Here is a 24577-nt window from a genome sequence, read left to right as displayed (position 1 = left end):
GTCTCCTCTCTTCTCTCTCCATCTGCCTCTGCCTTCTTTCACTCTGTCTCATCCCTTCTCTCTCAGTCGCTCTCTCTCTCTCTCGCTCTGTCTCCCCTCTTCTATGTTTCACCCCTTCTTTCACTGTGCTTCTCCCCCTTATTTCACTGTGTGTCTCCCCCTTCGCTCTCTCTGTGAGTCTCCCCCTTCGCTCTCTCTGTGAGTCTCCCCCTTCGCTCTCTCTGTGTGTCTCCCCTTCTCTCTCCGTGTGTTTCCCCTTCTCTATCCGTGTGTCTCCCCCTTCTCTCTATTTCTGTCTCCCCCTCTCTCTCTATGTCCCCCTTCTCTCTCTGTCTCCCCTTCTCTCCCTGTGTGTCTCCCCACTTCTCTTTCTCTCCTCTCTATGTATCCCCCTTTTCTCTCTCTCTCTCTCTGTATCCCCCTTCTCTATCATCACCTCTCTCCCCCTTTCTATCTCTACCACTTCTCCCCCTCTCTCTCTGTCTCCCACTTATCCCTCTCTTCTGTGTCTCCCCCTTCTCCCTCTTTCTCTTTCTCTCTCTGCCCCTCACCCGCTCTCTCTTTCCTCTCTCCCCTCTTTCTGTATCTTCCTCCTTATCTCTTTCTCTCTCTCTGTCTCCCCTACTCTATGTGTCTCTCTCTTCTCCCTCTGTGTCTCCTCCCCTTCTCTCTCTCTTTACCCCTTCTCTTTGCCTCCTCCCTCTTTCTTTGTTTCCCCTTTATCTCTCCACCTACCCCTTTCTCTCTTCTCTCTCTCTCCTTCTCTCCCTCTCATTCTCTTCCACCCCCTCTCTTTGTCTCCCTTTTCTCCCTCTGTCTATCTCTTTGTCTCCCCATTCCCTCTCTCTGTCTCTCCCCCTTCTCTCTCTGTCTCCTCCTTCTCTCCCTGTGTGTCATACCACCTCTTTCTCTATGTATCCTCTTCTCTCTCTTTCTGTATCCCCCCTTCTCTCTCTGTGTATCCACCTTCTCTGTCTACCCTCTCTCTCTCACCCCCTTTCTATCTCTACCACTTCTTCCCCCCTTTCTCTCTGTCTCCCAAATCTTCATCTCCTCTGTGTATCCCCCTTCTCTCTCTCCCTCCATGTCTCCCCCTTTTGTTTCTCTCTCTGTGTCTCCCTCCTTCTCTCTCATCTACCCCCCACCCACCTGTCTCTATCACCTCTCTCCTCCTCTCTCTCTCTCTCTCTCTGTATCTTCCCCCTTCTTTCTTTCTTTCTCTTTCTCCCCTTCTCTCTGTGTGTCTCTCCCTTCTCTCTCTGTGTCTCCTCCCCTTATCTCTGTGTCTCCTCCCCATTGGAAGCAGTGGGATCCCCACAGGAGGCTGGTATTACTGATTGGCTGCTACAATGATGAGCTCCAGTCACGAGAATCAAAACTGGCTTTACATAAGCTGTACAGCACTCGTCACACACCAGCCAAATGCCAACTGTCTCTGAAGATGGCTGCAACTGCCACTCCACAAGCTGTCTCTCTCTCTCTAGGATCAATACGCATGTTGCTTATTGGTCAGTGTCCCCATGCCAGACAGCAATCAAGGCACAGGTAGCCCTATCCCTGCTGTAAGTTTAATAGTGTCCAGTCAAGGCTGCATTCAGCAGGAAGAGGGGCACAAAATTCACACTACAGCTCGTGGCAGCTACGATGGGGTGCCACATTCTCCACATGTGCTGGCTTCACTGGGTGCTTAGTCGCTTATTATACACTGCCACCAATACACGTTGTGGCCACAGGATGGCTGACAACATACCCCACTGTCACCAATGTATAAGGGGCCTAACATACAGGGCATCTTATGCATTTATATCTACTGTATATATACTATTACAATAGATCAGGTATAATACATACAGAGTATTATAAGGGCACGGTCGTGCCCTTATATTAAGGCTGAATCGAACAAACTGAATTCTCCCATAGGGAACTTCTGAGATGGGGCATGGTGTTTGAGGGGCTCCACCTCAAAAGTGAATAGACGTACTGAGCTGAAATTTGGCATGGACGCGTAGAATCGTCACCCGCTGCTGCATGCCAAATTTCATGGCAAAATAATAAAAAATGAGGAATTGGGAGTAACCTAAAATTTTAACTGTCAGTTTTTTTCTGCGACTTCCTGGTTGGCTTTTTGACATCGTTTTCCCATATAGTGAATGAGATTTTTTTTGGGAAGGCATAACTCAGGATAGAGGACGAATTAAGACTTGGGGTTTGTTTTATTAGATAGATCTTGTCCCAGTGTAGTGCCTTTTGGGGTTGTGGTTTTTCAGAAAGTTATAGTTTTTTTTAATTAAGTAAAATATGCCCCATTATAAAGATAGGGCTTTTCAATTTGTTGTGGCTGCGCAGTGGCCGCCAGCAGGGGGTGTATGCAGAGAAGCTTCATATAGGTGTACAAATATGGCCGACTTTGAAGCAAGCCCAGTGCCCTCGGTAGATTGCCGCACTGTTGAGCCTGAGGCACTAGGCTCACCATAAGGACGGGACCCGCAGCCGCCAGCATTCTCAATTACAGGCACACAGCGGCAGCTTTCAGACTTGAGGAGTGGAGCGGGGAGAGAAGGTGCACAGAGGGACACGCAGCCGCCGGCATTCCCCGTTATAGTAATGATGATGTAGTGACTCATAGTGCACCGAAGCCAGCCGCGGCCAGTAACAATCTTTTCTGTTGAAATTATTAAAATTTGTGTTGCATAAAAATTATTTTGTCTTCAATGATCGCTACTACCTCCAGATAAGAGGGTCGGCTATGGGGGCGGCTTGTGTGCCCACGTATGCCAATCTCTTCCTGGGGTGGTGGGAAAGAGAACATGTCTTTTCCGACAAGAATGACCAACATACACAGCACATCATCGCCTGGCTGCGCTATATAGATGATGTTCTCATCATCTGGGATGGTTCTGAATGTGAACTCTTTGAGTTCCTTACAGATCTGAACAACAGTAACCTCAATTTGAGATTAACAATGAATCACAGCAGCCAGGAAATCTCGTTTCTTGATCTAAAAATCTATAGAGATGGAGGGAATATGCTGGCTACAGAGTTACATCGAAAGGAGACTGCCACAAACAGCATTCTCCATAATTCAAGCTCACATTTCCCTCCCACCATAGCGAACATACCCAAAGGAGAGTTCCTAAGGCTAAAAAGGAATTGTTCGGATGAGGCAACTTACCGACACAAAAGTGAGGAGGTGACCGTCCACCTTAAGGAATGGGGCTATAGCAACAGGTCCATTTAAAAGGCACGCAATTCTCTACTGAAAACAGATAGGAACTCACTTATCTTCCAAGAAAAGAAAGTGAAGGATCAAGAAGAATTGAGATTTGTGGGAGATTTTTGCCAGGAGTGGAGACAACTCAAAGAAGGCATTCAAAAACACTGGCATGTTCTGTTGTCTGACCCAGACTTAGCAATTAGTCTGGGAGACAAGGTCTCGATGAGCTGGAGAAGGTCACCTAACTTAAAGGATCACTGGGTACAAAGTCATTACCAACGACACCCCTCCGTCTCTCCCTCAGTAAGAGGCACATACCCATGTGGGACCTGTAGGGCTTGTGATTACATGCGGCCAATACAAGAGATTACAGACAAATTTGGTAATCAACATAGGATTTCTGATTACTTTAACTGCAAAACAACTAATGTGGTGTACTGCATACAGTGCTTATGTGGTAAAAGATACGTGGGAATAACCACACGTATGCTCAAACAGCGGGTATTGGAACATGCAGGAACTATTCGAAATGTGGACAGAGACATGCAGAATTTCCGACAAATAACAACGGTGGGTAGACACTTTCATCTCCATCATAATGATAACACCCATCGGATGCAAGCCTTTGGCTTGGAAAAGGTGAAACTTGGAATCAGGGGGGGGTGACGCAATGCAGGAATTACTCAAAAAAGAGAGCCAGTGGACCTACTTACTGGGAAGCCTAGCTCCATGTGGACTTAATGAACATATAAATTACACAGTGTTTTTATGATTACATCCATGTGGAGCTGAGACATTTTTCCTAGATCCGTAATGATATTTTCATCCTCAATTTTATTTCACTACCCTTGTTTTTTGTTTTTTGATACATACTTTCATTATATCCTATGTATCAGGTTCATTTCCCTTAGATCATTTTTACACAATTATTGTAGCAGTTAATTAAGTACTAGTGTATATTAATAGTTTGTAATCATCACTATATTTCTAATTTTATTTTTCTCCCTTTTTCCTTTTTTCTTTCTTTCTTTTTATTTATTTTTTCTCAATAGGAACCCAGTACATTCTTCTAACACAATCAATTGTAGTGACACTCCCATTACATTTACTATCTCAGACCTGGTTTTTATTCACGTTTGTATAAGTTTTTCTAGTGTCGTTATTTTAATCACCTCACCAACATATTTTCACTTTCACTTTGTTACACATGCTAGGCTTAAACCATGTCTGCCTGGTCAGCAATCAGTCGACTCACATATAGGACTTAAACCTTTGTAGTCACATCACCACACATTTCTTCTACATATCTATAATTGACACCTAGCACTCATGACAAATCTATTTTTCTTTTCAAGATGTCACCATTTATTATCTCTCACACACACGCCCCCTTTTTTGTTTTATACCTACACTTAAATATTGCCCATTTTTCACAAATTTCATATATTAGTTTATATCCCACAGTTATAATAATAGGTAGGGACCCTTTTAGGGCACTGTAATAATTTACAGATGTTTTAGGTACCTTCTTTCCCAATAATGCGTTACTTTTATTTATTTTTCACATTTTTATACATACACTAATATTTTTGCTATCATTATTACTATTATTATTAATTTATCATCCCAATATTCCCACCATCCTCCTCATTGTTAATTGTTAATTATTAATTAATAATTTTTTTAATTAACCATTTTTAATTTCTAATTCTATAATCAAAATTCTATCTTATATTTATTTTATCTTTATTATTATCATCTCATTTTTGATCATTTTTAATTCAGTTTAGGTTTTTGTTCTCTGTTTTGATGTTTTCTTTCTAATTTAGCATATATTATTTGATTGATTAATTAAAGTTTGTTCACTAATTGAGCAATTGCTTGATTTTTATGATCTAATAATAATAATAATATATAACATTTATTTAGTGCCACTAAAAGGATTTCATCATGATTTATCTATGTTGTTTTGTACGAATATTTTTTGTGTACAATGGTAATCCTACATCTATCTCTGAGATGATGATTTGTTATAACACTTGCCTTTGGAGTTTGATAGAATATGCGCTATTTAATGGATAGAACAGCAGGGCTAATCCACGCCATAATTAGGTAATTAGGATCTCAGAAAAGCTATTGGCTAACGATTCCTTTTTAAATGTACCATCTGAACACCACTATAGGCTGCCAGGTGAGCAAGCCAAGGTGGTGAAACGTACGTCCAATAACGGCCTTACGCACGGACTCCTCACTGCAGGGGGAGCCGTGATTAGCAGCAGCAATTCATAGTGATCGAGCGGCTTGGATCGACTGAATCCGGGGATATCGCGGTCAGCAGCTGTGACATACAGCGACCCGCTTTTTGGATATAACAACCCGGTACTCCCCATACCTTCTCCCCCCCTTTCTCTTCCCCTCCACGGACGGACACTTGGTTTCCGGTGGCGCATCCGAACCCTGCAAGGCAATCAGCACCAGGGTCTGCCTAACACCACTTACGGCTTCTCAAGTTGCCATCCGTCTTTTCTTGTATTCTACGGCACAGCCCACGATCCTACTCTCATCTGTCCTCCGCTCATTTGATGAGGTCAGACAGCAGATGGGATCAGTGAACTGGAGTGCCTACTGCTTTATCTCAGTCTCATATTTGATAGGTATTGTTTTTGTATGTCTGCTACTATAATAGGTATCAACCTCTATGAGCAGTATGGCAATGAGCAAAGTCCAACCAATGTGCATATATTAATACCTGAGATATCATTTAGTCTGTGCTCACAAAGATATACACTATAATCATTCTCTATAGCAACATTATCTATTAAGAGTAATTTTGGTGTGGGCAATTGCAGGATAAATCAAAATCTTTCTCTAAGGTTAAGGTGGCATTATTATATGTGTGTTCCACACTTTTCCTTTCCTTTTTTTGCCCTGGGGATTATATGCCAGGGACTACCCACAGAGAGATATATTGATCTCATCTCTCATATTATACAAATTGATAGCATCATCAAATCAATTTAATTTGATCCCCTTTTTTCCTTTTTTTCCCTTTTTTTCTGTTTTCCTTTTTTATTTCGGACTCTGGCTCAGGCCCTAGTGGCGCATTTAGACCCTGCAAGGCCTTATAAGCACCAGGGCCCATCTAACACTACGACGGGGTCCCTAGCCAGTGTTCCTTTCTTTTTCACCTCCACGGCACAGTCGACAGTCCTACTCTCATCTTTCCTCCGCTCATGGATGAGGTCAGACAGCAGATGGGATTTGTTTACTAGAGTGTCTACATTTGTTTTCTTCATTGTCCATGTTATATTACAACATAATTTTTGTTCTCTTCACTGTCCATGTTATATTACTGCATAATCTTTGTCATTCAACCCTATATGCATCAATGTGATTCCGGAATACAGACAGTTGCCTAGATGTATAGGATCTGTAATGTATATTGATACCTTTATCAAAACATGCTTATGTGTTGATTGGTTCTCGTGGTTTGCTGAATGGTGACTAGAATTTGGTCCAAAATAAAAGGTGGCTGCCTAGGCACCTGTATCTGTTACACACACAATTGGATACAAATTACTAATGTGTCAGGATCATGCTTAAGAACACACAAAAAGGATACATATGAACTAAAAATGCAGATGACGTGCCCAGCATAGTCAAATCGCAACCATGTATTCTTTATTCAGTAAACAAAGACATGTATAGTATTTCTGATTTATTTCCATGGAAGAGGTACCAATCTTTAATGCACAAGTGCTTATTGAGGTATGGGGAGAAGCCCATCCTAAGAAGGTATTTAGCACTATTCATACCACCTGTTATAATCCAGACACATTATTGGTTTGGATTTTATATGAGACATCTAAGTTTCAATACTAAACACTAATGAGTTGTCTGATTAAATGTGTTTAAAAAATATATCACTACTGCTGCTTGTTAAAAGTTTGATAGATTACTATCATTGCCTTTTTATTATTCTTTGAGCAAAATACATAATTTCAAGACGACAGTATTTGCTCCCATTTATAGATTTTTACCACTGTTTATACGGTGATTCACCAAATGATATTCATAGTATACCCCTTTCATTTTTTATTCAAGTACTTAATAATAAAAGTTATGTTTTAATCAAAATAAATTATCCACTAATTCATACATATCATAAAAAAGAGTGCTCCAAACAAAGGAATTTCTTTTCTTTTGGTGAGGTCTGGGTTTTTCTACACCCACAAAATTAATTTGTATTTCTCATAGCTCCCCAGCTCCCCGCTCCCGCTGTGTGCCCGACTCCCCTACTCTCCCCTCCCGCTGTGTGCCTGGCTCCCCTCCCCTTCACTCTCGCTGTGTGCACGCCCCCCCCCTGCTGTGTGCCTGCCCCCTCTCCCGCTGTGTGCTCATCTCCCCCGTTCCTCCCCCCTGTGCTGTGTGCCCGCCCCCCCCTGCTGTGTGCCCGGCAACCCCACTCCCCCCCCCCGTGCTGTGTGCCTGGCTCCCCAGCTCCTCCCCCTGTGCTGTGTGCCAGGACCCCCCCCCCCCATTATGTGATTATGTGTGCCTGGCTCACCCCCCCGTCCCCCCCCCTTCCGCTGTGTGCCCGGTTTCCCCTTTCCCCGCTGTGTGCCCAGCTCTCCCCCCCGTTCTGTGTACCCGGCTCCCCACCCCCCATTCTGTGTGCCCAGCTCCCCCTCTCCTCCCTCCGTTCTGTGTGCCTGGCTCCCCCGCTCCTCCCCCCCTGTGCTGTGTGCCTAGCTCACCATCACCCACCCCCGTTGTGTGTTCTTGGCTTCTCCGCACCCACCCCCGCACCCCACAATGTTCTGTGTGCCTGGTTCCCCCGCCCACCCTTGTTCTGTGTGCCTGGCCCACCCCCCACCCCCTTCTTTGTGCTGGCTCCCCCACTCCCCTCCCCCGTGCTGTGTGCCTGGCTCCCCCCCCCCTGTGCTGTGTTCCCGGCTCCAACCCCCCCTCCTGCTGTGTGCCTGGATCCCCCACTCCTCTCCCCGTGCTGTGTGCACGGAAACACCCCCACCCCGTTCTCCCACACTCAAGACACCAGAAAGAAAATTTGAAAGCATTCTGTTAGGCCTTAATCTACAATGCATAGCCCTGAATTTACCAATGTGTATGTCATTGCAAAAGCTTTAACACACAAGCAGCACCTGACACTCATATACACGTGCAACACCTGACACACACACAGGCAGCACCTGACTCACTTATGCACACAAGCACAACATCATACACACTAATATACACATGCAGCAACTGACACACACACACACACACACACACACGGCATTTAACACGCACAGAACCTAACACACACATATACACTCGCAGCACCTGACACACGCATATACACTCGCAGCACCTGACACACACTCATATACACGCGCAGCACCTAACACACACATATACACATGCAACACCTGACACACACGCATACATGCGCTGCACTTGACACACACACACACACACACATACTGTATACGTGCAACACCTGACACACACATATACACACGCAACATCTGACACACACACATGCGCAACAGCTGACACACTAATATAAACATGCAGCGCCTGACACACACATAGACAGGCTGCACCTGATACACCTATATACATGTGACATTTAACACACACAGCACCTGACACACATACTCATATACACTCACAGCACCTAACACACATATACTCGCAGCACCTCACACACACACATATACACGCAAAGCACCTGCCACTCACCACATATACACACGCAGCACCTGCCACTCACACAGCACCTGACACACACGTATACGCACACACCACCTGACACACACGTATACACACGCACCACCTGACATACACGTATACACGCGCAGCACCTGACACACACACACACACATATACACGCACAGCACCTGACACACATACATTTACACACTCAGCACCTGACACACATACATATACACACGCAGCACCTGACACTCACACGGATATGCACGCGCAACACCTTATACACACATATATACACGCACAACACCTGACACACACACGCGCGGCAACTGATGCATACACACACAGCACCAGACACACACATATAGAGGCACAGCATAAGACACACTAATATACACATGCAGTACTTGGCACACACATATACATGCATGTAGCATTTAACACACATATACACTCGCGGCACCTGACACAAACACGAGACACCTCACATAACTGACACACACGTGTACGTACATGTGCGACAACTGACGCACACACACATGTGTACGTGCGACACCTGATGCCCACACACACGTGTACACGCAACACCTGACGGACACACCCGTGTATGTACACGTGCGACACCTTACTCACGAGTACGTACACGCGCGACACCTGACACGTGCACACACATGTACGTACATGCGCAACATCTGACGCGCACACGCGCGACACCTGACACACACGTGTACGTACACGCGCGACACGTGACACACACACACGTGTACATACACATGCGACACCTGACGCACACACGTGTATGTACACGTGCGACACTTGACACACACACACGTGTACGTACACGCGCGACACCTGAAACACACACACGTGCACGTGCGACACCTGAAACACACACACGTGTACGTACATGTGCGACACCTGAAACACACACACGTGTACGTACATACGCGCCACCTGAAACACACACACGTGTACGTACACGCGCGCCACCTGAAACACACACACGTGTATGTACACGCGCAACACCTGACACATGCTCGTGTACGTAGACGCGCGACACATGACATGCACGTGTACGTACACACGCGACACCTGACACACACACGTGTACGCGTGACACCTGACACACACACGTGTATGCGCGACACCTGACATACACACGTGTACGCGCGACACCTGACACACACACACGTGTCCGTCCATGCGCGACACCTGACACACACACGTGTCCGTACATGCGCGACACTTGACACACACGTGTCCGTACATGCGCGACACTTGACACACACATGTACGTACACGCGTGACACCTGACACACACACGTGTACGCGCGACAACTGACACACACGTGTACGTACACCCGCGACACCTGACACACACGTGTATGTACACCCGCGACACATGACACACACGTGTATGTACACGCGTGACACCTGACTCACACACACGTGTACTTACACGCGCAACTCCTGACTCACACGTGTACGTACACGCGCGGCACCTGGCACACATGTGTACATACACGCACGGCACCTGACACACACACATAAACACGCAGCACCTGACACACATAAACACGCAGCACCTGACACACACACACATAAACACACAGCACCTGACACACACACACACACACACACACATAAACACGCAGCACCTGACACACACATAAACACGCAGCACCTGACACATACACACATAAACACGCAGCACCTGACACACACACGCACACATATACACGCAGCACCTGACACACACACGCACACATATACATGCAGCACCTGACACACACACACACATATATATATATATATATAAGCACGGCACCTGACACACACACGTACACACATGGCACCTCACACGTACATGTGCATTTCACACATGCCTCCAGCCTCAGTCACAGGCTGCTGCTGCTGCCTACCCCCTCCCTGCATCATCCGCAAAGGCAGCAAAGTATTTTGACCAAAGTTAAAAGTATAACAATTCTGTGTGGTAAATAAAATTATTTTTGCATTTTGCACAGAACAGTGACGTTATACGAACATTTTCATTAAACATTTAAAAAATCAAATCTTTATTCTTACAATGAAATTTTTACATTTCTGAATTTAAAAAAATAAATTGAAAAAAAGCTATGAAATTCCATAGACAAAAAACCTTATGGTTTCACATGTCCCATTAAGGCTTCTTAGACATGATCGAAATTTCAGAAACCTGTTGTAACTCTTCGACTCAAACTCCAAAAAGCAATGAAATTCCGATCATTAAGGCTGACGCCTTGCAGTCTATCCAACTGAAGGTCTGAGCAGTTATGTGGTGCTCCCATCCCACACAGTGCCCACAACCATCCCATTCGGTCACCACAACAATCCCACCTTGTTACAACAGCCTTCTCACTCCGTACATCCATCTCATTTAGTATACACATTTCGCTCCCTCAAACATCTTGGTTAATTGCTAAAACTATAATACCCCATCTACGGTCTATGCATCTACACTTACTTCTCCTATACACTCCCATGCTGCTCTATTTTCCCCAATCCCAACTGCTGTGTTCTCCCATCTGTGCTAGTCTGTACTAACTTATCTGCACCATCTGTCTTTCCCCACCTGTGCCTTGTCTGTACCACCGTTTCCTTCTCTCTGTGCTGCTCAGTGTTTCCCTCTTCAACGTCACTCTGCCTCCTCCAATACATGGCACACTGTCTTCTCTCCCATCTGCACCAGCTTTCTACCCATCCGTGCCAGTGTTTTCAACCCATCTGCTTCGTTGCCCTCATCCACACCACTTTGTCTCCCTTCCCATACTTGCTGCTTAATCTACCTCCTATCCAAACCACTCTTACCCCATTCATGTAGCTGACATCCTGAAGGTAAATATTGTGGGTCACTATTGGGGGGGGGGTTGCCCTATCCAACCCACCCAAGGATTAGGCCTAGCTGCCTTGCCAAAAGGGAAGGTAAAAATACTTATCCCCTCCAATGTTGGGACTGTATTCCCTTCATCCATGCTGCTCTGCCTTCCTCATCCATGCAGTTTCTTTCCACCTGTACTGCTCTTACCCCTCCCACATCTGTGCTGCTCTTTCCCCCTCATCCACACGGCACTGTCCACCCATCCACACAGCTCTGTCTCCCCACCATCTGTGCCACTGTCTTTCCCCCATCTGTGCCACTGTCTTTCCCCCATGTGTTTCACTCTGTCTTACCTCCCCCCATCTGTGGGGGTAATTCAGTGTTGATCGTAGATGTGCTAAATTTAGCACATCTGTGATCATTTACTCGAACATGCGGGGGGACGCCCAGCACAGGGCTAATTTGCCCCACATGTCAGCCCCCCCCCCACGGGTAGCAGCTCCTGCGCTCTTGGCATGGGGATAGCCGCCACAGCCTGCCCCCCCCAATGGTCCATAAACGCCTCCGTTGTGCTGACCATGCCCTGCCAATGGCGTTCTAACGCCGTTGGTACGCCCCCCTCCTTCCCTGCAACTGCCTCTGCCTGTCGATCAGGCAGGGCGATCGCAGCCAGTGAGATGCTGATAGCATCTCTCTGGGCTCCCAGGGTACACACGCACAGTGCGGCCATTGCGCATGCGCACCCCACAAACTAATTTAGACTGCGATCGCTGCCGCTGCAGTCTGAGTTATCCCGTGTTTCATTGTCCCCCCATCAGTGCTGCTTAGTCTTCCCTCTATCCACACACTTTTGTTTCCCCATCCACACTGCTCTGTCTCCTCCCTCCAATCAACAACACTCTTACCTCATCCGAGCAGCTTTGTCTTCCGCTCAGACCTTCAGTTGCATAGACTGCATGTGTGTATTCCAATGAGCACACAAATCTGTGAATTAGCAGCTCCACCATTGTGTGAGTGACAGCAATCTCACTCTGTGAGAGTGCTGAATCTGCACTTACCCACAGGCTGTGATGGCATACCATATCTGTATTGCGCAAGGAACACGTCCATTAAGGCGTCAGCCTTATTGATCGGAATTTCATTGCTTTTTGGAGTTTGAGTCGAAGAGTTACAACAGGTTTCTGAAATTTCGATCATGTCTAAGAAGCCTTAATGGGACATCTGGATCCGTAAGGTTTTTTGTCTATGGAATATATATATATATATATATATATATATATATATTCGATACAGTATAAATATAAATAAGGCACTCCACAGTAAATGTACAAGGGGAGAAGGTTCTTTTGGTGGGGTGCCACACTTCCTCAGACAGAAATCCTCAAAACATGACCTGTTGGTAAAACCTGAGGGTAGAGGTTGAATACCACCGCAGTAGAGGCAAATATTGATAATTATATGCAGCCATAAAAGTGTACTTTTTATTTCTGTAAATCCTAATATAGCGAGAAGATTTTGACAGTAATAACTTGATATACATACTCCTTACTTTCCTTTATATGCCTTGTTTTTACAGGCTGGAAGAGCAAAGATGATGTACCAAAACTGGTGGATGATTATTTAAACAAGAAATTTGAATTTAATGAGCTTATAACACATAACTTGCCATTTGACCAAATCAATGAAGGATTTGAACTTCTGCGTAAGGGAAAGAGGTATGTGACATGTCTATTCTGGAATTGTACATTGCATGATCTTTTGATTCTAAAAATACCTAGTCATATTCATTTCAGACCGCACAAATAACCCAGTTTTGACACAGTATATTGCCCGGTTGGCGCGGGTCGCTGTGCGCTGTGAAAAGGTCACTCCCGAATTCCCGGGTCGCCTGACCCAGTAATTCAACCCCAGAATTAAGAAGGGTTATTCCCGTGTTATTACCGGGTCACGTGCAGTGTAAACGGGTTACCCGGGTCGATGAAACCCAGAACCTGTTCACAGGATAGGGAGAGGCGGTGAAGAGATGATCTCATCTCCCAGCACCACCTCTGCACCCACTGCCTTTGCCACCACGGTCCCTGCTCCCGTTGTCAACCTGAGCAGGCAAATTGCTGGGTCGGGAAGCCAGTTCTCAGGGTCCAATGCCAGGTTGTATCCGGGAAGGACCCGTTTCCAATTCCCAGGTGCGACCCGGCATTTGCGATCTGAAAGCAGTATCAGTGAATGAGTATCAGATATGCTGGTAACAGGCAACAGGTGCTGGCTGGTGACCAAGTGATCTTCATTCATAATCCCCAATGTGCAATAAAACACACAGCATTTTGCTGCTTAGGGGGGTAGTTATCTAAGCATGGAGATAGATACAAAATTGGGAGATAAAGTATTAGCTAATCAGCCTCTACCTTACTTGTTACAGGCTGTGTTTGAAAAATGACAGAGCTGATTGGCTGGTACTTTATCTCACACAATTTTATCTCTTTCCAAGCTTTAATAAATATGGTATCCGTTTGGATGGTCGACCATGTTATGGTCGACAGTCATTAGGTCAACCACTGTTGGTCGACATTGACATGTTCAACATGGACACATGGTCGACACATGAAAATGGTCGACACATGGAAAGGTCGACACATGAAAAGGTCGACATGAGTTTTTTTAAAAAAAATCTTTTGGGGAACTTTTCCATACTTTTCGATCCACGTGGACTACGATTGGGAATGGTAACCTTGCCCGATGCATGGCGAGCGAAGCGAGCCATCCGAGGTGACGTAGAAAACGACACCAAAAAAAGAGTAAAAAAACTCATGTCGACCTTTTCATGCATCAACCTTTCATGTGTCGACCATTTTCATGTGTCGACCAGTTGTCCAATTCGACCATGCAAATGTCGACCAATAGTGGTAGACCTAATGACTGTCGGCCATAACATGGTCGACCATTCATACCGGAACCAATAAATATCCCTCTTAGAGTTAGACTTATGTCCAGCTCGAAAGATAGCCTTTAGGGGGCCCACATATGGTGCGATTCTTGCATGCTATTTGATCTTTTTAGTTCAAATAGCATCGCATCTAGTTAAAAAAGCACAATACGTCCTTTGAGATGCAATGCGCGCTCCCATCTAGTCCATATCTCAAGGCAAAATAGTATGTGCAGGCAGGTATTTTTGTACTACGGCACACATAGGGGCAAATTCAGTAAGGATCGCAAGTCGCGATTCGTACGTAATTTTTGCGGGGGTGGTGCATGCGTCCACATTTTCTGCAGGGGGGCCGCAGAAAATGCGACCACCTCTGCCTGTCAATCAGGCAGAGGCGGTCGTGGGGCGGGAGGGGGGTGGCAACGCTCCGTTTTCAGGGAGGAAACAGAGCATTGCGGGGGCGGGGCAACCTGAATGGTGTTTTTTGCGGCGCAAATGGGGGTATGTCAGGGATGCGGCCGCGGTGGCCGTGTGACATCACATGCAGCCGTCGTGACAGGGAAAATGGCGCCGGGACTCCTGCGGCAGCAGCTAAGCTGCGCCGGCAGGAGTCAATCTTAGTTTCTGCTAACAAGCAGAAATTGTGAGGCGAACACAATTTCTGCTTGTAGCAGGGGGGGAGGCGCCGGTCAGCATGCTGGGCGGCCTTGCCCAGCGCTGGGCGGCCCCCAGCATGCGTGCAAAAGGATAGCAAATTCTGCTGATTAGCAGAATTTGCTATCCTTACTGAATTAGCCCCATAGTACATTGTAATGTATTCAAAATCAGATGTAGTTCAAATAGCATGTCATTCAAATAGCATATCCCACTTAATCCAAATCGCATAGCACAGATTGTTAAGGCTCAAATTGCACCTAGCACAAATAGCACCGTGTGTGGGCCCCATAAGTGTTTCTTGCCTTTGACAAAACTTTGCTGAATTATTTGTTTATATAATAGTAATCCTTAACAGTCAATAATAAATGGACTGCTAAGATTATTTATTAATGTGCAGTATCACTGTGTTTTCTCTCCAGTATCCGTTCGGTGCTGACTTTTTGAAGAACTTGGTTCTGATGACGAACTCTTCTTGATGTCTTAAATATGATATTCATTAATCAATACATTATACTTTTACTAATTTCTAATAATGAAAGGTCTATGTAAATTTTTGCTTGAATGTATCCTACACAATTCTGAAGCATTTACTTTTAATGGTTCTTTCACAGGTTTAGCTGATCCTTTTATCTGCTTCCTTACACTTCTTTTTATCGAGCAGGCAAATAGCCACACATGTTCACAAAGCACAAAAAGGTGTTTAACAGAAGCTGAGGAAAGAAAATGCTGTACAGTACCTCTTGTCCTGAGCTTCTGTAAAGTAGCCATGTGTACCAGAGCCGTAACTAGAGTTTTTGGGGCCCTGTGCCAGAAAGAGAATTGGCGCCACCCCACCCCCTTCATAAGGAGCATGTCATATATGGGTTGGGGCCACTTTACCGGTGGACGGGTTTTATATATATATATCTAATATATATATCTACATATCATACGCACACATTTATAGAACACTTTAGTAAAATGTATTTAGACACAAATACCCCTCATAAAATAACACATTTCAATATACTGCCACACCCAGGACTCAAACCCACAACCTGCTGCTTCCCAGTCAAACACCCCTCCCATTGAGCCACTTGATCCTGCATAAAAACAATGAGATTTCTAACTATATGAAGCTACCCGTACCCCGTAAAAAAATAACCAGCACCATATTTGAGCAGATCTATGCAGTGTGCAGCCACACATCCAATCCCTTTCAGCCACACACTACATAGATCTGCCCTGCCGTAATGCTGACCACCCCTTCACAAAGTACAAGGTAAGCTTCAAATAGTTAAAACTCTACAGCTTTGAATTCTCTAGTTTCCATGTAAGGGCAGATAGCTTAATGAATAGAGTGTCTGACTGTAATTTCATAGGCAATGAGTTCGATCCTGGGCACATTAGTATCCCAAAATTTAATAAGGGACAGTGTGACTGAAAAACAAAGAGCTATCAAGTAAAGTTCATGGATGCTGTATAGCTATTAGTGACAAAAGGGGCGGGGGCAGGAGCTGCGCTTGCAGGGAGCTACTTGTCAGGTACAAAAGCATCACTTCCATGCAATACCTTTGTACCTGTGCGGGAGAGGGGAGGGGGGGTAGGGCCTGACATGCAAGGCAGACTAGCCCTGTGCTGGGCGTCCCCCCCCCCGCATTTCAGAGTAACTGATCGTAGATGTGCTAAATTTAGCACATCTACAATCAGTGTCGGACTGGGGCATGAAGGGCCCATCGGGGGGGTTGCTGTTGTAGGGGCCCATGCTTAAGGGTGTGGCCAGGCTCCAGTGGGAGAATGGCCAGCCACCACAGAGGTTTGGCTAACCATTACAGAGTACATGTTCTGTGCCCCTTGGTAAATGTATAAAAAAAACTAATTCTTTTGAAGTATAATGTAACATATGTATAATGCATAATTCAAGTGCACTAGGATAGAGTGTGGAACCTGATCCCTAGAGAAGGAGGAGAGCCCACAGGTAGTGGGGTCCACCGGTGGTTTCTCCTGTTACCCTGTGGGCCAGTCCGACCCTGTCTACGTTCAACTTTGAATTACCCCCTCAGTTTGTACAATCTGTTAGTAATGAATGTTCAGCCTGAAAATGTATCTCACCTGGACACTTAAAGCTAATAATGAATCACTGTTGCTCAATTCCTTCACAGCTTTTTCAATGAATAAACATGTTTTACTGTTTTATTGTGATTATTGTTACTAAAACGGTTGTTAGGTCAATAGGTCAACCACTGTTGGTCGACATGCGTTAGGTCAACATGGTTCAAAGGTTGACATTAACAGTAGGGCGACATGACAAAGGTCGACATAGGAAAAGGTCGACATAAGTTTTTCACTTTTTACTTTATTTTTTATTTTTAATTCTTTATGATCCACACGGACTACGATTGGGAATAGTAACCTAGTAATGAGTGAAGCGAGCCATGCTAGGGGACGCTGTGCGCTAACTGAGGTTCCCACTGATTATATGGAGTAATAGACACCAAAAACAGTAAAAAAAACTCTTGTCGACCTTTTTCTGTGTCGACCCTTTTTATGTCGACCTTCAGTCCATGTTCACCTTTTTCCTGTGTCGACCTAGTACATGTTGACCTAGTGACTGTTGACTCAATGATCCACACGCTATGTAAACTAATGAAAAAAATTCTATCTATGGATTATGTAAGGATGCATATTATGCTTCAGTTATGCAAAAGTACAAAAAAATTATTGTTATACATACAGTAGAGATGTATGAAAGGATTTAAGGTTCATGCAATTATCTAAAACTAATTAGGTAATATAAATTACTAAAAAGATAAGATTTTGATTTATTTCCAATTTGTCTTTTAAAATGCACCGAGTCCTATGATTCAACAAAACAAGTTTCAAAGAAGAATTATGTTTTTCATAGAGAACTACTGTAGATCGGATATACTGTGCAGTTGCCCATATATTCAGCATATCAAAAGATGTACCAATTATATAACAGACATGAAATAAAACAGATACTGTATTTATAAGCTTATTCACCATATAGACCAAGAAAACTGTTCATACATATACAGTATACTGTACATAAATAAGAACAGATATTGAGAATTACATTCAGCATATAGAGCAAAGAATTATTATTAGAGACCTGCGTATTTTGCCAAAACTCATGTGTTTTGGTTTTGGATCTGGATCTGTATATTTTTCAAAAATTGATACAAATAACTAAACTTACATAATTTGGACTTGTTTTTGTTCCTACAGTATTATTAATATTAATAATATTAATTTCCAGTAAATTTTGAGCACCTCACAGCTCACAATATTGTTTTCATCCAGTTCAGGCCAAAAGAATGTACCGAGCTAGCTAAGCAACAGCAGTGGGCAGCACACACACATGGCAACTTCAAATATGACACATCTGGGAAACAGAATGGCAGTGCAATGGCAGAAGAGATAGCAGTTAAATAAACTGTGAAACCCAATAGAATGTAACCAATAATATTTTCATTCATTAAGAACTAGATCAGAGGCCCAAGGGAGGAATAGGGAAATGAAGGTAATAAAATAAGAATAAAAAATTATTGATTGATTGATTGATTGATTAATTGTGGTAGGCAACTGTTTGGTCCACTAGTGTAGAGACTGATGTGTTTGATTGATTGATTGATTGATTGACTGATTAATTATTCTCTGTGAGACCTACTGACAAAAAGACAATAAAAGAGAATAAAAAAAGCTAAATTGTGGTAGGCTTGGCAACTGTCCATATTCTCTGTAAGGTGAAGCCTAGTGTCAAAAAGACAATAAAAGAATAAGATTGTCACAAATGCCTCCAAAAATGCAGCTCATAATGAAAACAAAAGTGGTACATGATGGCATTGTCCTCTCCCACCCACCCTTATGTTGGATATGAAAAAGGACATGCACAGTTTAACAAAACAAGCACTTCACCAACACTTTTCTTCCTGAAGTGCTTGTTTTGTTTTGGAAAAAAAAAAAACCAACAAGCTAACAATGGGTTTAAGGCAGCTAAACTAACAGCTCTACAGTGGCTTCATGTCATCATCATTATAATCCTCACCCTCATCAGTGTGTACATCATCCTCTCACAATATTAATTCATCCCCACTGGAATCCACCATTACAGAAATCTCTGTACTTTGGTGCAATTGCCAGTAAAGGTCATGGAATTTCCAGGTCATTTTAATGAACAACATCTTTTCCACATTTTGAGAAATAGCCTCTTATACCAAATGCGGACAAGGTTCCTGGCTGTGCTGCAAACTCTTTCTGAGTACACACTGGAGTTTGGGCAGCTCTAGTAATGCAAAGCAAGTTTGTACAAGGGCTTCCAAAATTGCCTTTTGTTCCTTTCCAGTACTCAAAGGGACTCTTTTGGATTCTTTGGATATTGATCATGTCAGATGGAGTTACGGTAGAGGTGTCACTAATTTTAGTCAATTCTTTTAGACATGACCAGATGTCAAAATGCTGTGTTGGTGCCTCTGCATCACAACTGGGTCTCTTGGGAAAGCTGAGGTTTAATTTTTTTGGGCAGCATTGGTTGCTGGATAAACTGAAGGAGGAGAAGTTGTCATATTGTGTACCACTTGAGCTGCCAACTTGCTCTACACGAACTCTTTGCATCTCTTAAGATCTTGGGGCCTAATTCAGAACTGATTATAGCCGTGCAAAATTTTCCACAACTACGATCAGCCACCTTGACATGCGGGGGGACGCCCAGCACAGGGCTAGTCTTCCCTACATGTCTGGCTCTCCCCCTGCCACACAAGTACAAAAGCATTGCACGGTAGCTCCCTACTAGCGCAGTTCCTGCATGCTGGCAGGGAGCTACCTGTTGCTCTCTGAGTCACAGCGGCTGCATGTGATGTCAGGCAGCTGCTGTGGCCCACCCCCAAATGTTCCGGGCACACCTGCGTTGCCCGGACTGCGCACCAAAAATGCCAGCCCGCCCAGCGAATGCCTCTGCCTGTCAATCAGGCAGAGGCAATCGCTGGGCTGAGATGTTGATAGCATCTCTGGCATGCTGCGGCACCTACATATGCGCAGTTAAGACCTGATCACCCGCTGTGCAAAAACGCACAGCAGCAATCAGATCTGAATTAGCCACTTGGTCCATTGGAAAGAAAGACACAAAGAAAAACTTAAACCTTGGTTCAAGTATGGAAAACAACGGATAAGATACTCCAAAGCGACTACTGGTGACATATGTGTATAAGTAGACTGCATACTCATTAATAAAAAAGATAGCATTTTATTACAATGATAAAACTACAATTAATCCGAGTAATAAAATGCCAGAGATAACATATTGGAAGAAATTATATATGTAAGGAGATTAAAAAGAGGCTAATATTGCTAAAAATACATTTTGGCCATCATATACAGGTCATCATTGCTACATAAGGTGAAAGATGTCCCTAACGCAAGGGAAAATACTTATCTTAGTTGTATGTATGTAAACGCCAGAAGCATTACTGGTAAAAAGGGTCAACTAGAAATACTTGCAGCAAGCAAACAGTATGATATTATAGGCATTACTGAAACTTGGTGGGACGAATCTCATGATTGGACAGTCAATCTAGAGGGCTATACACTGTTTAGGAGAGACAGACTAAATAAAAAGGGTGGAGGGGTGTGTCTTTACGTAAAGCCGTTTTTAAAACCTGATATACGGGAAGATATTCAGGAGGGGACTGTAGACACTGTCGAGACGTTATGGGTAGAAATTGCATGCGGGGGAAAAAGGAATAAAAAAGTTAGTATTGGGTGTATGCTATAGGCCGTCTGGTATCAACGCATCTGATGAGGAATTGTAACTAAAGCAAATTGAAAGAGCAGCAGGAGTAGGAGACATAGTAGTGATGGGAGATTTTAACTATCCAGAGATAAACTGGAAAAACGATTCATGTGATACTGCTAGGGGTAATATGTTTTTAAACACACTTAATGATAACTACTTAGTTCAACTAATTGAGGAACCAACTAGGTACAATGCAATCTTAGACCTGGTATTAACAAACAATGGGGATTTGGTATCAGGTATTATAGTAGTGTTACGTTCCTGATGCTCAGAATTAGAGAGATGTTGCGAAGTGAGTCCAGAGCACCAGGACGTGACGCTGAAATAAGGGGTGGTACGGGAATAGCCCCTAGCACCCTACCTTCATTGTTTTACCCGTGTGGTCAGTTCACGCCTGAGTGACTATGGTTTCTTGGGCCCACGGCAGCCGCGTTTGAAGGGCGGATTAGGTCTGCCCAACTCCGATGCCCGCAGGTCTTAGTGAGACAAGGCGTGAACCGAGACAGGATAATAACAAGGGGACCTCTAACTAAAGCAAACAGAAAGCTAGGGGCTACTAACTACCCTAAAACTAAATATATGTGCGGCACGCCGCCAAAGGAAAAGAACAACAAAAGATACCACTGTCCACTCCCCCACATGGCACCGCCGAGTTCCGGGGAGGACAGTGAAAAGCGGAAACCTCCGCAAAAACCACCAATACTAAATTAACACAAGGACTAAGCGGCATAGGCCGCAACATGCGGCAGAAGCCGCTACTCACGAAACCGGGAGAGAACCCCAACAAGCGAGAACCCCCAGATGACTGAAACAGGTTCACTTGGACAGGAAGGATTCCCAGGACCGGCTTCAGAACTCCAGAACTCAGGAGCACAGGGAGCAGGATCGACCAGATACAGCTGACAAGGAACAGACGTTGCAAGGCAAGAATAGCATACAGGAAGCTATCACCGGCGAGGCTGCAGTGTGCTGGCTATGGACCCAGCGGCTGAGGACGCCCGGCGTCCTAGCGTTGCCAGGGACCCGGCGGCTACAGTACGCACGACGTCCTGGCATTGCTAGAAATTTTTTTTTTTCTCGGAAGGCAGCCTTCTTAAGGGCAAGGTGCACCTTTTTCCAAATCATTCTGAGATGGGAAGTTAAGGTCAACGAGGAGACTGGAAAATGAGGGTAAAAAGAATTGGCTCTAGGATGAAAGCCCAAGACCGAAAAGAATGGGGACTCCTTGGTGGAAGAATGACAAGAGTTATTATAGGCAAACTCGGCCAAAGGAAGAAATTCAGACCAATCATTCTGAAGTTTGGCCGAATATAGCCGTAAATACTGTTTTAATGACTGATTAACACGTTCAGTTTGTCCGTTAGACTGTGGATGGCACCCAGATGTTAAAGAGAGTTTCATATTTAATGAGGCACAAAAACGTTTCCAGAAACGGGCGATGAATTGCGGTCCCCGATCAGAGACAATATCCCTGGGTAAACCATGGAGCCTGAACACATGGCGGAGAAACAAAACTGCCAACCCTTGAGCAGAGGGTAATCGGGGGAGAGCAATGAAGTGGGCCATCTTACTAAAACAGTCTACTACCACCCAAATGACTCGAAATCCAGCTGAAAGAGGAAGGTCCACCACGAAATCCATGGATATATGTGACCATGGCCTGAGAGGAACGGCTAGAGGCATGAGTTGCCCGACCGGCAACGATCAAGATACCTTGTACTGAGCACAAACCTGACAGGAACGGACAAATTCCCTTACATCTTTAGAAAGATTAGGCCACCACACTGAGCGATAGATTAACTCCAAGGTCTTAGTGATACCCGGATGACCAGAAACCTTATTATCATGAAACTCAGCTAGAACAGTGCCTCTCAGAAATTCAGGGACGAAGAGACGATCTGCAGGAGTGACTTTGGGAGCCTGCTGCTGAAGCTGGATTAGCTGTGTAAATAAATCCTGTGTGAGGCCAGCCCGGATGACAGACGATGGGACTATGGGGGTAGTAGCCGGGTGGTTATTGTGAACCGGAAGAAAACAACGTGACAAGGCATCGGCTTTTGTATTCTTGGAACCGGGCCTGTTGGTGATAATAAACCTGAAACGAGTAAAAAACAGCGCCCAACGTGCCTGTCGAGCATTAAGCCGTTTAGCTGACTCAATATACTGCAGGTTCTTGTGGTCAGTAAACACCGTAATGGTATGCTTTGCTCCTTCCAGCCAGTGCCTCCACTCCTCAAAAGCCCATTTAACTGCCAACAATTCTCGATTACCAACATCATAGTTGGATTCTGCAGAGGAGAATTTTCTGGACATGAAGGCACATGGGTGTAATTCCTGAGACTCCGGGTCTTCCTGAGAAAGGATATCCCCCACTCCAACCTCTGAGGCATCTACCTCGACAATAAAGGGGAGATCCGGGTTAGGGTGTCTGAGTACTGGAGCTGAGACAAAGGCCTGCTTTAAGGCCAGGAAGGCAGACTTGGCTTCAGGCGACCAATTGGAAGGGTCCGCTCCTTTTTTAGTCAATGCCACAAAAGGAGCAACCAAACCTGAGAAGGTATGAATAAATGCTTATAGTAATTTGCAAACCCTAAAAAGCGCTGAATTGCTTTTAAGTTCGTGGGTTGTGCCCAATTTAGGATGGCCTGGAGTTTTTTTGGTTCCATGAAAAACCCCTTAGGAGAAATAATATACCCAAGGAAGGACACTTCTGTGATGTGGAAATCACATTTCTCCAGTTTGGCGTATAAATGATTTTCCCGTAACTTCTGAAGGACCAGTCGCACATGGGTAATATGATATTCAAAAGACTCAGAGTAAATCAAAATGTTGTCTAAATAAACGACTATGAACTTTCCTAGAAAGTCGCGAAGGACGTCGTTAATGAGATCTTGAAATACAGCAGGAGCATTAGACAGCCCAAACGGCATCACCAGGTATTCATAATGTCCCGACTGTGTGCTGAAAGCCGTCTTCCACTCATCCCCAGATTTTATTCGGATGAGATTGTAAGTCCCTCTAAGATCGATCTTGGAAAAGATAACGGCAGTCCGGAGCTGATCAAATAGTACTGAAATCAGTGGCAAGGGGTAGGTGTTTTTAACAGAAATTTTATTCAGAGCCTGATAATCAATACATGGTCTGAGCGACCCATCTTTTTTCTCAACAAAAAAGAACCCTGCACTCAATGGAGATTTCGAGGGCCAAATGAAGCCTTTTTTTAGGCTCTCCTGTACATAATCATTCATTGCCGTAGTTTCCGGCCCAGACAGGGCATATAGTCTCCCTTTAGGCAAAGAGGCACCGGGACCTAAGTCAATAGCACAGTCATATGACCGATGAGGAGGCAGAATATCTGCATTACCCTTGGAGAAAACATCGGCAAAGTCCTGATATTCCAAAGGAATAAGTTCTGGG

The 24577-nt window shown here is 44.6% G+C and overlaps 1 protein-coding gene across 2 annotated transcripts in view; it reads left to right on the top strand.

Annotated features, from left to right (window-relative positions):
• The window catches only part of LOC134910209 (alcohol dehydrogenase 1-like), an 84335-nt gene extending 66794 nt beyond the window's left edge, over nucleotides 1-17541 (top strand). For both annotated transcript variants that reach the window (XM_063917980.1, XM_063917990.1), the window contains 2 exons: nucleotides 13369-13507; nucleotides 15789-17541. In XM_063917980.1, coding sequence (XP_063774050.1) covers nucleotides 13369-13507; nucleotides 15789-15813 — 164 coding nt within the window. In that variant the 3' untranslated portion in view covers nucleotides 15814-17541. The remainder of the gene's footprint in view (nucleotides 1-13368; nucleotides 13508-15788) is intronic.
• The last annotated feature ends 7036 nt before the right edge of the window (nucleotides 17542-24577 follow it).

Source organism: Pseudophryne corroboree, chromosome 1 (assembly GCF_028390025.1).
Source record: "Pseudophryne corroboree isolate aPseCor3 chromosome 1, aPseCor3.hap2, whole genome shotgun sequence".
NCBI lineage: Eukaryota > Metazoa > Chordata > Amphibia > Anura > Myobatrachidae > Pseudophryne > Pseudophryne corroboree.
The sequence above is the reverse complement of the archived record's forward strand: the minus strand, read 5'-3'. Positions and strand labels throughout refer to the sequence as shown.